The sequence below is a fragment of the Engystomops pustulosus genome, chromosome 6 (assembly GCF_040894005.1).
Source record: "Engystomops pustulosus chromosome 6, aEngPut4.maternal, whole genome shotgun sequence".
In the NCBI taxonomy this organism is placed as follows: Eukaryota; Metazoa; Chordata; class Amphibia; order Anura; family Leptodactylidae; genus Engystomops; species Engystomops pustulosus.
The window spans coordinates 26,507,871-26,522,021 of NC_092416.1; the positions used below are offsets into that span (position 1 = coordinate 26,507,871).

At 46.5% G+C, this 14,151-nt stretch overlaps 1 protein-coding gene across 6 annotated transcripts in view; it reads left to right on the forward strand.

Annotated features, from left to right (window-relative positions):
* VWA5B1 (von Willebrand factor A domain containing 5B1) overlaps positions 1 to 13,945 on the forward strand; it is a 168,533-nt gene extending 154,588 nt beyond the window's left edge. For all 6 annotated transcript variants that reach the window (XM_072155185.1, XM_072155191.1, XM_072155188.1 and 3 more), the window contains 7 exons: positions 3,308 to 3,619; positions 7,876 to 8,013; positions 8,279 to 8,407; positions 10,123 to 10,197; positions 10,393 to 10,462; positions 10,538 to 10,652; positions 11,217 to 13,945. In XM_072155185.1, the coding sequence (XP_072011286.1) occupies positions 3,308 to 3,619; positions 7,876 to 8,013; positions 8,279 to 8,407; positions 10,123 to 10,197; positions 10,393 to 10,462; positions 10,538 to 10,652; positions 11,217 to 11,942 (1,565 nt within the window). In that variant the 3' untranslated portion in view covers positions 11,943 to 13,945. The remainder of the gene's footprint in view (positions 1 to 3,307; positions 3,620 to 7,875; positions 8,014 to 8,278; positions 8,408 to 10,122; positions 10,198 to 10,392; positions 10,463 to 10,537; positions 10,653 to 11,216) is intronic.
* The last annotated feature ends 206 nt before the right edge of the window (positions 13,946 to 14,151 follow it).

The window sequence follows — 14,151 nt, forward strand, 5'->3', positions numbered from 1 at the left end:
ATATATGTACAGCTGGTATAACCTGGGGACCTCCTCTATATAATGATAGATGTACAGCTGGTATAACCTGGGGACCTCCTCTATATAATGATAGATGTACAGCCGGTATAACCTGGGGATCTCCTGTATATAATGATATATGTACAGCCGGTATAACCTGGGGATCTCCTGTATATAATGATATATGTACAGCTGGTATAACCTGGGGATCTCCTGTATATAATGATATATGTACAGCTGGTATAACCTGGGCATCTCCTGTATATAATGATATATGTACAGCTGGTATAACCTGGGGATCTCCTGTATATAATGATATATGTACAGCTGGTATAACCTGGGGATCTCCTGTATATAATGATATATGTACAGCCGGTATAACCTGGGCTTATCCTGTATATAATGATATATGTACAGCCGGTATAACCTGGGGACCTCCTGTATATAATGATGGCTGTACAGCCGGTATAACCTGGGGATATCCTGTATATAAGGATATATGTACAGCCGGTATAACCTGGGGATCTCCTGTATATAATGATATATGTACAGCCGGTATAACCTGGGGATCTCCTGTATATAATGATATATGTACAGCCGGTGTAACCTGGGGATCTCCTGTATATAATGATATATGTACAGCTGGTATAACCTGGGGATCTCCTGTATATAATGATATATGTACAGCTGGTATAACCTGGGGATCTCCTGTATATAATGATATATGTACAGCTGGTATAACCTGGGGATCTCCTGTATATAATGATATATGTACAGCTGGTATAACCTGGGGATCTCCTGTATATAATGATATATGTACAGCTGGTATAACCTGGAGATCTCCTGTATATAATGATATATGTACAGCTGGTATAACCTGGAGATCTCCTGTATATACTGATATATGTACAGCCGGTATAACCTGGGGATCTCCTGTATATAATGATATATGTACAGCCGGTATAACCTGGGGATCTCCTGTATATAATGATATATGTACAGCTGGTATAACCCGGGGATCTCCTGTATATAATGATATATGTACAGCCGGTATAACCTGGGGACCTCCTGTATATAATGATATATGTACAGCTGGTATAACCTGGGGATCTCCTGTATATAATGATATATGTACAGCCGGTATAACCTGGAGATCTCCTGTATATAATGATATATGTACAGCCGGTATAACCTGGGGATCTCCTGTATATAATGATATATGTACAGCTGGTATAACCTGGGGATCTCCTGTATATAATGATATATGTACAGCCGGTATAACCTGGGGATCCCCTGTATATATTGATATATGTACAGCTGGTATAACCTGGGGATCTCCTGTATATAATGATATATGTACAGCCGGTATAACCTGGGGATCTCCTGTATATAATGATATATGTACAGCTGGTATAACCTGGGGATCTCCTGTATATAATGATATATGTACAGCCGGTATAGCCTGGGGATCTCCTGTATATAATGATATATGTACAGCTGGTATAACCTGGGGATCTCCTGTATATAATGATATATGTACAGCTGGTATAACCCTGGGATCTCCTGTATATAATGATATATGTACAGCTGGTATAACCTGGGGGTCTTCTGTATATAATGATATATGTACAGCTGGTATAACCTGGGGATCTCCTGTATATAATGATATAAGTACAGCCGGTATAACCTGGGGATCTCCTGTATATAATGATATATGTACAGCTGGTATAACCTGGGGATCTCCTGTATATAATGATATATGTACAGCTGGTATAACCTGGGGATCTCCTGTGTATAATGATATAAGTACAGCCGGTATAACCTGGGGATCCCCTGTATATAATGATATATGTAGAGCCGGTATAACCTGGGGATCTCCTGTATATAATGATATATGTACAGCTGGTATAACCTGGGGGTCTTCTGTATATAATGATATATGTACAGCCGGTATAACCTGGGGATCTCCTGTATATAATGATATATGTACAGCTGGTATAACCTGGGGATCTCCTGTATGTAATGATATATGTACAGCTGGTATAACCTGGGCATCTCCTGTATATAATGATATATGTACAGCTGGTATAACCTGGGGATCTCCTGTGTATAATGATATAAGTACAGCCGGTATAACCTGGGAATCCCCTGTATATAATGATATATGTAGAGCCGGTATAACCTGGGGATCTCCTGTATATAATGATATATGTACAGCTGGTATAACCTGGGGGTCTTCTGTATATAATGATATATGTACAGCCGGTATAACCTGGGGATCTCCTGTATATAATGATATATGTACAGCTGGTATAACCTGGGGATCTCCTGTATGTAATGATATATGTACAGCTGGTATAACCTGGGCATCTCCTGTATATAATGATATATGTACAGCCGGTATAACCTGGGGATCTCCTGTATATAATGATATATGTATAGCCGGTATAACCTGGGGATCTCCTGTATATAATGATATATGTACAGCCGGTATAACCTGGGGATCTCATGTATATAATGATATATGTACAGCTGGTATAACCTGGGGATCTCCTGTATGTAATGATATATGTACAGCTGGTATAACCTGGGGATCTCCTGTATATAATGATATATGTACAGCCGGTATAACCTGGGGATCTCCTGTATATAATTATATATATATACATGGTATAGGTTACACATCTCCTGTATATAGTGATATGGAATATGCTGGTATAACCTGGGCATTTTTTGTCTCTTCTGGGATCAGTCTGAAGATTCTCACGTTCGGTTCTTTGCTGTGAATATTCTTCTGTATTTGCACATTTTCCGGTGAATAATGCAGGATGTGAATCAAAGCACACAGGAGATCCCTGCTGAGAGGCGGCCATTCATTATTTAATGCAGGATTGTATGAATGAGTCGGGCTCCTCGGGGGATTCATTCATAGATGCTTTATGAAACAAGCAGCGTACACTCTTCACCTGCAGCTGTAATAATAATAAAGAATGTGATAATTATAATAATTCAGCTATAATACACGGCACTGAAACATAAATACCCGTCTCGTTGCTGAACCTTCCATTGTCTCCTTCTCTCTGTGTACAGAAGGTGCCATAATGATACAATGACTCGCTGGAACTGATCCATTGTTCTCCAGCCGGGTCACACTGTTCAGCGATGCCTCCAGACATGTTTTAATGTGTTGTGTGGACCCCTCTCTGTCCTAAAAGATCAAGAAATCAATATAAGATGTCATTACAAGTCATTGTACAGGATCTGGTTGATACATAAGTCAATATTGTTCTCCGTCCTTTCCTCATAGATTGCCATCACCCATGCTTCACCTTCGAAACCGAGGCGGCTTCAGAGGAGTTCCCACCAGAACAGATCTCTGGGGTCAGGAGTCCAGCATCTCACACGTCCTCCATGTGCAAAGCTGTGGTCAGGGGTCTGAAGGGCAAACATCCAGTGCAGTGGGAAATCACATTCGACATCCAGAAGCTGTTCAGGGAACGAGAGAGCAGAGATGACGATGAGAGCGACCTGTGGAACGAGACGTTTCATCATCTGGCCGCCAAGTCCATCATACGAGACTTTGAGCAGCTGGCCGAGAGGGAAAGTGAGATTGAGCATGGTAATGAGAAGTTAAGTGCCACTGAAATAAGACCTCATGCCCACATGAGCCTATTAAAACCTAAATATACACAAAATCATTGAAATTCAGGATTGGTGAAACAGTGGGGTTACATGGGGTTACATGTAGGCACAGTATTGTCAATGATGCCCCTGGGCTCTACAGGTGGAATGATCATGTGAATTAAGGCCTGGGGCTTCAGAGGTGGTCTGAATTAAGGCCTAAGGCTTTAGTGTTAAAGTGGTGGTTTCAGGGAAGGTTTGGAGATCCAGGGGTGAAGCAGTGGAGTCAGTGAAGGCCAGCATCTCCAGAAGTTGTGCAGTGCTGTAAGTGAAGACATAGGACTCATTGATGGAGCAGTGGAGTCAATGAACATCAGGGATCTCCTGTGGTGAAGCAATGGTGTCAGTGAAGATCTTGGGCTTTAGAGGTAGTGGTTTTAGTGAAGGCTCAAGGGCCCCAAAGGTGGAAAAGTTATGACAATGGAGGCCAGAAACTCAAGAGATGAAGCAATTGTGTTTGTGGTTGGCAGGGGCTTCAGAGGGGGATTGATGGTGTCATTGAAGGCTCAGTTTTCCAAAAGTGATGTCAGGGAACTCCAGATCTTGAGTTGCAAGAAGGCCTGAAGGGAAGTATGGGTGCCAATAAAGTCCTGAAGGGAAGTATGGGTGTCAGTGAAGTCCTGAAGGGAAGTATGGGTGTCAGTGAAGTCCTGAAGGGAAGTATGGGTGTCAGTGAAGTCTTGAAGGGAAGTATGGGTGCCGATGAAGTCCTGAAGGGAAGTATGGGTGCCAATGAAGTCCTGAAGGGAAGTATAGGTGCCAATGAAGTCCTGAAGGGAAGTATGGGTGTCAATGAAGTCCTGAAGGGAAGTATGGGTGTCAATGAAGTCCTGAAGGGAAGTATGGGTGTCAATGAAGTCCTGAAGGGAAGTATGGGTGTCAGTGAAGTCCTGAAGGGAAGTATGTGTGCCAATGAAGTCCTGAAGGGAAGTATGAGTGTCAATGAAGTCCTGAAGGGAAGTATGGGTGTCAGTGAAGTCCTGAAGGGAAGTATGGGTGTCAGTGAAGTCTTGAAGGGAAGTATGGGTGCCGATGAAGTCCTGAAGGGAAGTATGGGTGCCAATGAAGTCCTGAAGGGAAGTATAGGTGCCAATGAAGTCCTGAAGGGAAGTATGGGTGTCAATGAAGTCCTGAAGGGAAGTATGGGTGTCAATGAAGTCCTGAAGGGAAGTATGGGTGTCAATGAAGTCCTGAAGGGAAGTATGGGTGTCAGTGAAGTCCTGAAGGGAAGTATGTGTGCCAATGAAGTCCTGAAGGGAAGTATGAGTGTCAATGAAGTCCTGAAGGGAAGTATGGGTGTCAGTGAAGTCCTGAAGGGAAGTATGGGTGTCAGTGAAGTCTTGAAGGGAAGTATGGGTGCCGATGAAGTCCTGAAGGGAAGTATGGGTGCCAATGAAGTCCTGAAGGGAAGTATAGGTGCCAATGAAGTCCTGAAGGGAAGTATGGGTGTCAATGAAGTCCTGAAGGGAAGTATGGGTGTCAATGAAGTCCTGAAGGGAAGTATGGGTGTCAATGAAGTCCTGAAGGGAAGTATGGGTGTCAATGAAGTCCTGAAGGGAAGTATGGGTGTCAATGAAGTCCTGAAGGGAAGTATGGGTGTCAATGGAGTACTGAAGGGGAAGCATGGGTGTCAGTGAAGTCCTGAAGGGAAGTATGGGTGTCAATAAAGTCCTGAAGGGAAGTATGGGTGCCAATGAAGTCCTGAAGGGAAGTATGGGTGTCAGTGAAGTCCTGAAGGGAAGTATGGGTGCCAATGAAGTCCTGAAGGGAAGTATGGGTGCCAATGAAGTCCTGAAGGGAAGTAATACTGGCCATGGAGGACTTGGGGTTCAGAAGTTGAGTGGTGATGTCTGGTAGAGACCTGGGAGGCTTTAGGCATCAGTAATCTGAGGCTACACAGATGGAGCAGTCTTGTAACTGAAGCTCCGGGGGGTCTATAGGTAAAGCAATGGGGGCAATGAACCTATGGAGGTGGAGCCGCGGTCCTAGAATGGTGTCCATGAAAAACACGATCTCTACGACACCTCTGCATGTAGAACTTTTTGGACTCCTCTTGGTCTAAATCCTTAAAAAGGTTATCCTTAGGGCATCACCACTGTAATCATACAGCCTGAAAACATAACTCCTAAGTTTTCTACATGCTTTCACTCCATGAATGTATCTTATTCATGGACCAGGTAACTCAGGTTGAAGATAAGCTGAGGATCTTATTCTAAATAGACCTTGACATAACCTTGAGACGTGTCTGATAGCCTTGAGGTGGAGCAGCCACAGAGACTAGATGTCTTTCTGTAGGAACCTCTAACCTCTAGATCTTTGTGACTTGTTGCTGCTGCTGTAGGGAGGAATATGAGATGTAGAAATGTTGCATAGAGAACTGGATCTTCATTAGGACCAATGGGAAGTGACAGTAAGGAGGAGCGAGGAGGAGAAGCTCACAGGTTCAGCACCAGGGACAGGGCCAGGGTCCAGCACTCAGTATCCATCTATTAAGCAGTGACATGTAGGATGTCTCTCCCTTTCATCAGGGAAGGTTGTCTATAGGACAGGTGGATGCAGTCTATTGCTTCCTGTTATCAGCCATAGTATTATGGGCTATTGTATTCTTCACTGAAATAACGTGAAACTTCCTCATCCCACGATCCCTCCAGTGCTCGGACCCTCTAAAGACACAGTGGCTTGTGAAATATCAGGTTTTAGGGGAGTCCACTGACATAAGGGGAGACAGGACATCAATTTTGGATGTCAATGAATTGGCAGATAGTCTCACTAAACATCTGTGGCTGATGTTATGGGGGTCACTATGGTTGTCATTATAGCATCACTAAAGTTGTTGTTACGGGAGTCACTGCGGCTGCAATGGGGGTACACACAGCTAATAAGGGGGTCACTGTGTCTGTAATGGGGGTACACACCGCTAATTAGGGGGTCACTGTGTCTGTAATGGGGGTACACACAGCTAATTAGGGGGTCACTGTGTCTGCAATGGGGGTCCGCACAGCTAATTAGGGGGTCACTGCGGCTGCAATGGGGGTACACACAGCTAATTAGGGGGTCACTGTGTCTGCAATGGGGGTCCGCACAGATAATTAGGGGGTCACTGTGTCTGCAATGGGGGTCCGCACAGCCAATTAGGGGGTCACTGTGGCTGCAATGGGGATCCACAGCTAATAAGGGGGTCACTGTGGCTGCAATGGGGGTCCATACAGCTTATTAGGGGGTCACTGTGGCTGCAATGGGGGTCCACACAGATAATTAGGGGGTCACTTTGGCTGTGGTATTGGGGTCACCGTGTTCTTACAAGTTGCAGTCACACTACTGATAACTATAGTTCTCTCTATATTTCATGATGGCCACTCAGCCATGAAGACTGAGAAGCGAGAAGATCCATCAACCTCTCTCCTCCCCTCACCTGAGCCCCCGGGGCCTGGTTATTAATGTGACCTTCATATTAGGATTTCTCCCCATGAAATATTTATATGCAATGTAATAGCAGACAGCGGCTGACAGGGGGCGAGGGAGGGGGAGCCTGGTATCAGCTCTTTCCGGAGGAAGGATGAGAGGAGCCGAGGAGAGGAGGTCACAGTTATAATTGTTATTGTCTTCACTATATTAATTTCCTCTTGGAAAGCTGAGTGACCACCAGACACATCACATGTCAGGGCAAGTAAGTCTCCACACAGTATCATACCTTCAGAGGTATTATAATACCAACAGAGTATAATCCCACCTTCATGTGGATACCCTTTACTATACAATGCCCCCTTTCTGTTGTCCCCATGTATATTGCCCCCTCCCTGTGGCCCTCCCACTGTATGATGCCCCCTGCCTGTGCCCTCCCTCTTGTATACTGCTGTGGTCCTCCCACTGTATGATGCCCCCTGCCTGTGCCCTCCCTCTTGTATACTGCTGTGGCCCTCCCACTGTATGATGCCCCCTGCCTGTGCCCTCCCTCTTGTATACTGCTGTGGTCCTCCCACTGTATGATGCCCCCTGCCTGTGCCCTCCCTCTTGTATACTGCTGTGGCCCTCCCACTGTATGATGCCCCCTGCCTGTGCCCTCCCTCTTGTATAATTCTGTGGCCCTCCCACAGTATGATGCCCCCTACCTAAAAATCTTCCTCTGCCACCCCCATCACATCCGGTATTGTGCCGCAGCGCTCCCTGTCACCCTTCTCCATGTATCCTTTCTAGGTGTTGGGCGCCGCTTCCAGCTGAACGCCATTCACGCCAGCAAGGCCTGTAACGTCATCAGCAAGTACACGGCCTTCGTCCCTGTAGATCTCAGCAGCAACTCGTACCTGCCCAGCGTGGTGGAGTACGCCAACACAGGTAATAGCTCTGCAGGAACACACCTCCCCACCTCCTGCACCCCATGGGCTCCTTCAGGTTTTCTTTGTCCTTCCTGTTGTTTTTGGCTTTATCTGTTTATTTGTGTCCCAGACCCCGTCCCTCACGTCTCCAGCGACCCGTCCTTCCGTTGTGTTAACTGTGAGTCTCTCGTCTGGTCCTTTCTCTCTCCCTCTCTCTTTCTCTCTCTGTCTTTGTCTGGAGGCCTCTCCCACTGACTGAGGAGGATGCCCTCATTCCCCGCTAGGTGCTGCTCTCAAACAGGGCTCCCAACGCAGCTTAAGCTCTGGAAGTCGCCGCCTACGAGGATTCTCCATCGGACTGGGGCGATCGCAATCCACATGTGTATCCGACTCATCAGACGAAAGATTTTACAGTAAGAGCTTTGTCACTTACGTGTCAGCAGGTTTGACAATCTTCCAGGATTGTAGCAGTGGAGGCGTGTCCTCACACTGCTGTGCTCTTAGCTCTATGCATTGAACCGCTCAGTAGCCCCTCCCCTCGTCTCTGGTTAAAAAACCAAAAACCTGAGTAAACGGAACGGGAATGCACAACCTTTATTGGTGTGAGGGGCTCAACATTAAAGGACCCCACTAGTAACCTACACCATTGATGCAACAACAACCCCAATACTACACCACATACCACACTAGAACCCAAATACTGCATTCATAACCAATAAGGACCCCGCGCCATGTAATTAATAATACAGACAATGAAAACCTTCCACCAGAGCAGACAAGTAATACTGGAGACCACAGGCAATTAGTAATAAAGGAAAGCCCCCACAAAGCACACAATAATAATAGAAACCCCTCAGAGCAGACAATTAATAATACTGGAGCCCCCAGAGCAAACATTTTATAATTCTGGAGACCACAGAGCAGACGACTAATAATTCTGGAGATCACAGAGCAGATGACTAATAATTTTGGAGACCCCAGAGCAGACGCCTAATAATTCTGGAGATCACAGAGCAGATGACTAATAATTCTGGAGATCACAGAGCAGACGCCTAATAATTCTGGAGACCACAGAGCAGACGACTAATAATTCTGGAGACCCCAGAGCAGATGACTAATAATTCTGGAGATCACAGAGCAGACGCCTAATAATTCTGGAGATCACAGAGCAGATGACTAATAATTCTGGAGATCACAGAGCAGACGCCTAATAATTCTGGAGACCACAGAGCAGACGACTAATAATTCTGGAGACCCCAGAGCAGACGACTAATAATTCTGGAGACCACAGAGCAGACGACTAATAATTCTGGAGACCCCAGAGCAGACGACTAATAATTCTGGAGACCCCAGAGCAGACGACTAATAATTCTGGAGACCCCAGAGCAGACAACTAATAATTCTGGAGACCCCAGAGCAGACGACTAATAATTCTGGAGACCCCAGAGCAGACAACTAATAATTCTGGAGACCACAGAGCAGACAACGAATAATTCTGTAGACCCCAGATCAGACTAAAAATACTGGAGGCCACAGACCAAAAGACTAATAATTCTGGAGACCTAGAAAAGATGACTAATAAGTCTGGAGAACCCAGAGCAGACTAAAAATACTGGAGATGCCAGAGCAGACTAATAACACTGCTGACCCCAGAGCAGATAATAATCCTGTAAACTCCCAGAGAAGACAATAATGCTGGAGCTCGGAGCAGGAGAGGACCGGGAGTGGTGAGTGATTGTCAGCTGAAATCTACTCACTGCTCCAGGTCTTCTCCTGCTCCTGGGTCCTGCTTTTGGCACATTCAACTAGCGTCAGGACACAGAGCAGAAAAGGACCTGTGAGCGATGTTGCGTAGTCAGTGCTACCCCACCTCCTGCAACAATGAACATCATGGATGGCTCATTGGTGTCTGTCTTGCAGCAGGTGCGGGCTGCAACTCAAGGCTCAGTGGGCCCAAGCTGAGCCATTGGTTGTGCTTTAGAGCAATGGAAAAAAGAGAACTTAGAGCACAGCAGTGTGAGGATATGTCCCCCCCCCCCCCCCCCCCCAGTGAAGATGCTACAATCCTGGAATATAAATCCATCAGGACGGCAGATGACAGGTAGTAATGTGCTTATACTCTTCGCAGACGTCGATGAGAGTGCCATATCGCCCTGCACGACTCCAGTGTCCTCGGGATGGGAGCGCTGCAGCTTTCCACAAGGTCAGAGAGATGATGAATTCATGGGAAAGCCATTGGGATGGTCTTCCTGTAAAAAGTGACTTTACTGTTGCTTTGGTATTTTGTTCCTGTACCAGGATGCTGATCTAGTGCTATTACATATATGATGAGTATTATGTCTAGCTATGCCTACAAATGACAGCCCCCCTGGCCCCCCGTCTTGCTTTTGTCTTGCAGCTGCCCCCCGCAGTCCGTCTGTCTCCTCGTCCCATTCTCAGAGGTCTATAGAAAGCCTCTTTGCCGCCAGGTAACCAGAGCTCATAGATCCCCCGGCATTCATTTCGTGTTCCTTCAGAAATCCTTATTTGTCATCTTGTCTTAGGTTGAGCCTCAATAAGACGCGGCTTCTGACTCGAGCAGCCAAAGGATTTATGATCAAGTCTCCTGGGAAAGGCAGCGACGAGAGTGAGAGCGAGAACATTGACTACCTGCCGCTGGTGAGTATCAGCCGGGGGATTCCCGCACCTGAATCCTTTCATCTACTGAAGATTTAAAGGGCAACTCCAGTGTAATGTATATAAATCATTTGTCTCTGCCGCTGCTTGCTGCTAGAAATACAGAGCTAACTAGTGTACTCCTAATTTCTAAAATCTCTGCTTGCTGTCCATGAATTGAAAAATGCTTTTATATATTTAGGGACCTCCTGGATTAAAAGGGTTTGACCATGATCACTGTGACCAATCACTGACCTCAAGGGTCACATGTATAAAAGTGGTGACAAATCAACAGTGACACCACCCTTCTTGCACATGTGACCAATGCAGTCAGTGATTGGCCGTAGTAGTCAAAGTCTACAATTGTATCAAGTCTAGACAATCCTCCAGACTGATGTATTGTAACAATCTATAAGAAGAGGAGGTATCTTCTGCAGGTGCTGTTTACGAGGACTGGATGGGTTTCATCTTCAGGAGGAATTCAATTCTTTGACTGCAAAATATGAGGAACAATGAGGTTCAGTTGAAGTTCTGACCCCTCTATGTGATGTGTTGTCCTCCTCGCAGGTGACCCTGCAGTTGGCCTGTGGAGCATTTCTAATGACCCAGGCCTTCGCTGATGCAGCCAACATCCCCATGGATAAACTGAAGTGGACATCTCCATTCACAAGTCATCGCTCTGCTCTGAGCCCAATGTCTCACAGCTCCTCTCCGTCACGTAAAGACCAGGGACAATCTTCTGTAGGCACAGGGCAGCTGTTGGCCCCAGACGAAGACCATAACAGCACATTGAACGGGTTTGGTGAAGACGTGTGCCAGCAGCCCAGAACACGCCACCTCTCCAGTAGCGCCTTGGACAGTCCTTCCCAATCCACAAAATCAGAGAACGAACTGACCCTCCCCGTCCTCCCTGTGCGACGCTTTTCTTCTCCCGAGAGCGTTCAAGACTCTGCCTCCATTCACACAGACAGTGGATTGGGGTCAGAGTCTGATTCCACCGAGGTCCAGTCTTGGATGGAGAGTATTGAAGAACAACGCAAGTCGCATCCAGAAAGCATGATCTGGGCCACCGCCGTCGCCCTGGCCTGGTTGGAGAACAACTCCGCCGCTTACTTCATCGAGTGGGAGTTACTAGCGGCCAAGGCTGACCGGTGGTTGTGTAAGCAGAAGATCCCGGAGGGACGCACTCTGGCCACGGTCAAGTCCGCCGCTCAGCAGCTCTTTGTGCTGCTTCGACATTGGGATGAAAACTTGCAGTTCAACGTTTTGTGTTACAACCCCAACAGCGTGTAGCCGGTGGCATTACAGGGGACGGGGGGGGGGCGTCCTGTACCCCTTTGTCTGTGTGTTGTGGTATGGTTGTGTTGTGAAGCGTTGTATCAGTGCTACCAGTAGGGTGGGTATGAGTAGCGGTCTCCAGCTGATACCAGGGCAGAGATACCACCAGGGGCCAGCCACGAATTCCGCCAAGATCTGCCAATTGTCAGGGCCCATTGCATGTCAGTCCCACGGTCTGTATGCAGGGCGCTGATACCTCTCCGTCTGTGCACTTCTGTGAGTGGTCTTCTGCACCCCAACCCTTTGCATGATCCTTTTGTGTTCATGGTGGTCTCTCCCACCGTTTCTGGTGACGTACCCATCATCCCTGGTTATATGGGGGTCTTCCAGCCCTGTATGGTTGTATGCTGAGGTCTGTCCAGTGCGTGCGTGTGTTTGGAGAGGGCACGCGATACCCATCCGTGCCCACTGACGTCTTCTCCGTGAGAATGTTCTCAATTTAAACAGCCAAGTGATATTCGATTTACTGTGGTGTCCTTACTGGGGAGGGGGATATAACTTGCAGGAATGGGGGATCAGCTCTATGCATGGGGTCCTGGGCTCTTCTTGTGTTTGAGGTTCATTTTAGCCGATTGAATATTCCTTTTTGTCGTTTCGAGTGATGGTTTCCTTTGAGTGGGGAGGGGGGTTGATTTCAGTGTTGGGGCCTGGGCCGCTTCTATAAGCTGCAACATCAGATCTACCTTCTCTTTTTGTGCTTTACTACGTAACATTCGCTCCGATGCGTTTCACGACTTCTTCCTGATTAAGGATTTTTCGCAAACTGTCTTCCTGTATCACGTCGAGTACACATTGTATCATTGTGTCCTATAAAGATGCTTCTCCATCAAGGCTATCCTATAACCCTATGGTGTTCATCCAGAGGAAGGCAAAAAAAGGTACAAGGCGATTACCCCATAACGGGAAGAAAATTCCTTCCGGACCCCAAAAATGTTTTAAAATCTTTTTTATTAAAGCCTGACCCCAAATATGGCAGGGGGCACATGGGGAAGACAAGGGATGCCCTTTCAGGGATTTTCCCCGAGTTTATGTTTCCCTAACTGCTGCTAAGGTTTGGGGATTTCTCTTCCAAGGGTCTTTATAATGTCCTATAGGGTCTTTACGGTCCCTCCACCTTTAGATCAGTTATCCAACCATTCTCTCATAAGCTATTGGCCAAGTTCCATATAATAGGCAGGGACTCTCTGCTCCATGAGGCAAGTCATATAGAATGGCGCTTCCTCGCCTCATATAGTAGTCATATAAAAAGGTTTTTCAGTAAGCGGGTTCTCCGTGCTGCCTCTCGCACCCTTGCTGATATTGGGTGTTAAGAGACAGTATTTTTAGGTGCCAGGTCCTGCTTTATAGCAGGTGACTGCGCCCCCGAAGCTGCCCTTAATTTTGCTGCAGTCAGTGCTGCCTGAGGCAAGAGACTCAACTCACCTCATAGATGGAGTAGCCCTGCATATAAGCAGCTCTTAGAATTCTTTGAATTAAGGGGATTCCATCTAGACAGCCACTAAGGGTTTAAGGGGGTGCGCTACCCCACTTTTACAACACAACAAATTCCTGTCTGTCAATTGGGAAGGACACTCTGGACAAGGGGGTTATAGATTGGGTACTTGATGTAAGTGTGAACTACTACCCCCATTGTTTCCTAGTGAAGCGACTGTTTTCTGTAAATTTGTAAGACTCCTTACGTCACTGCTTTGAGATCCATCAGATTCTATCACACACCATCGTCTGCGAGGTCATAGGGATCAGCTTGTGTACAACTTGTGTCATTATTTATTCTGGTGCAAACATTTAAAGGGATTCTCTATTTTATGTAAATAAATTTTAAAGGGAACCTGTCACCAGGGACCTAATTTTAACAGGTTGCAGAAGCTTATTACATCTGCAGAGCACATCGGCCTTTATGCCTTTTCTAAGCATTTGCATTACATTATAATTCTGTGTCATAACTTACAAGCACCCTGACAAAATCCTGGGGTAGTCACAGGGGCTGGACCTTGGTTTGGATGCATTTCAAAAAACAACATGGGCCTTATGTGTGTTACTCACTCCTCAGAGCTTAGCCCCCACCTTTGTGCTCCTGTACAGCTTCTCCCTCCTGCTCCTTCTCAGAGGTCACAGCCTGGTGAGCTGACATGGGAGAGGGATGAGCTGTACAGGAGCACAAAGA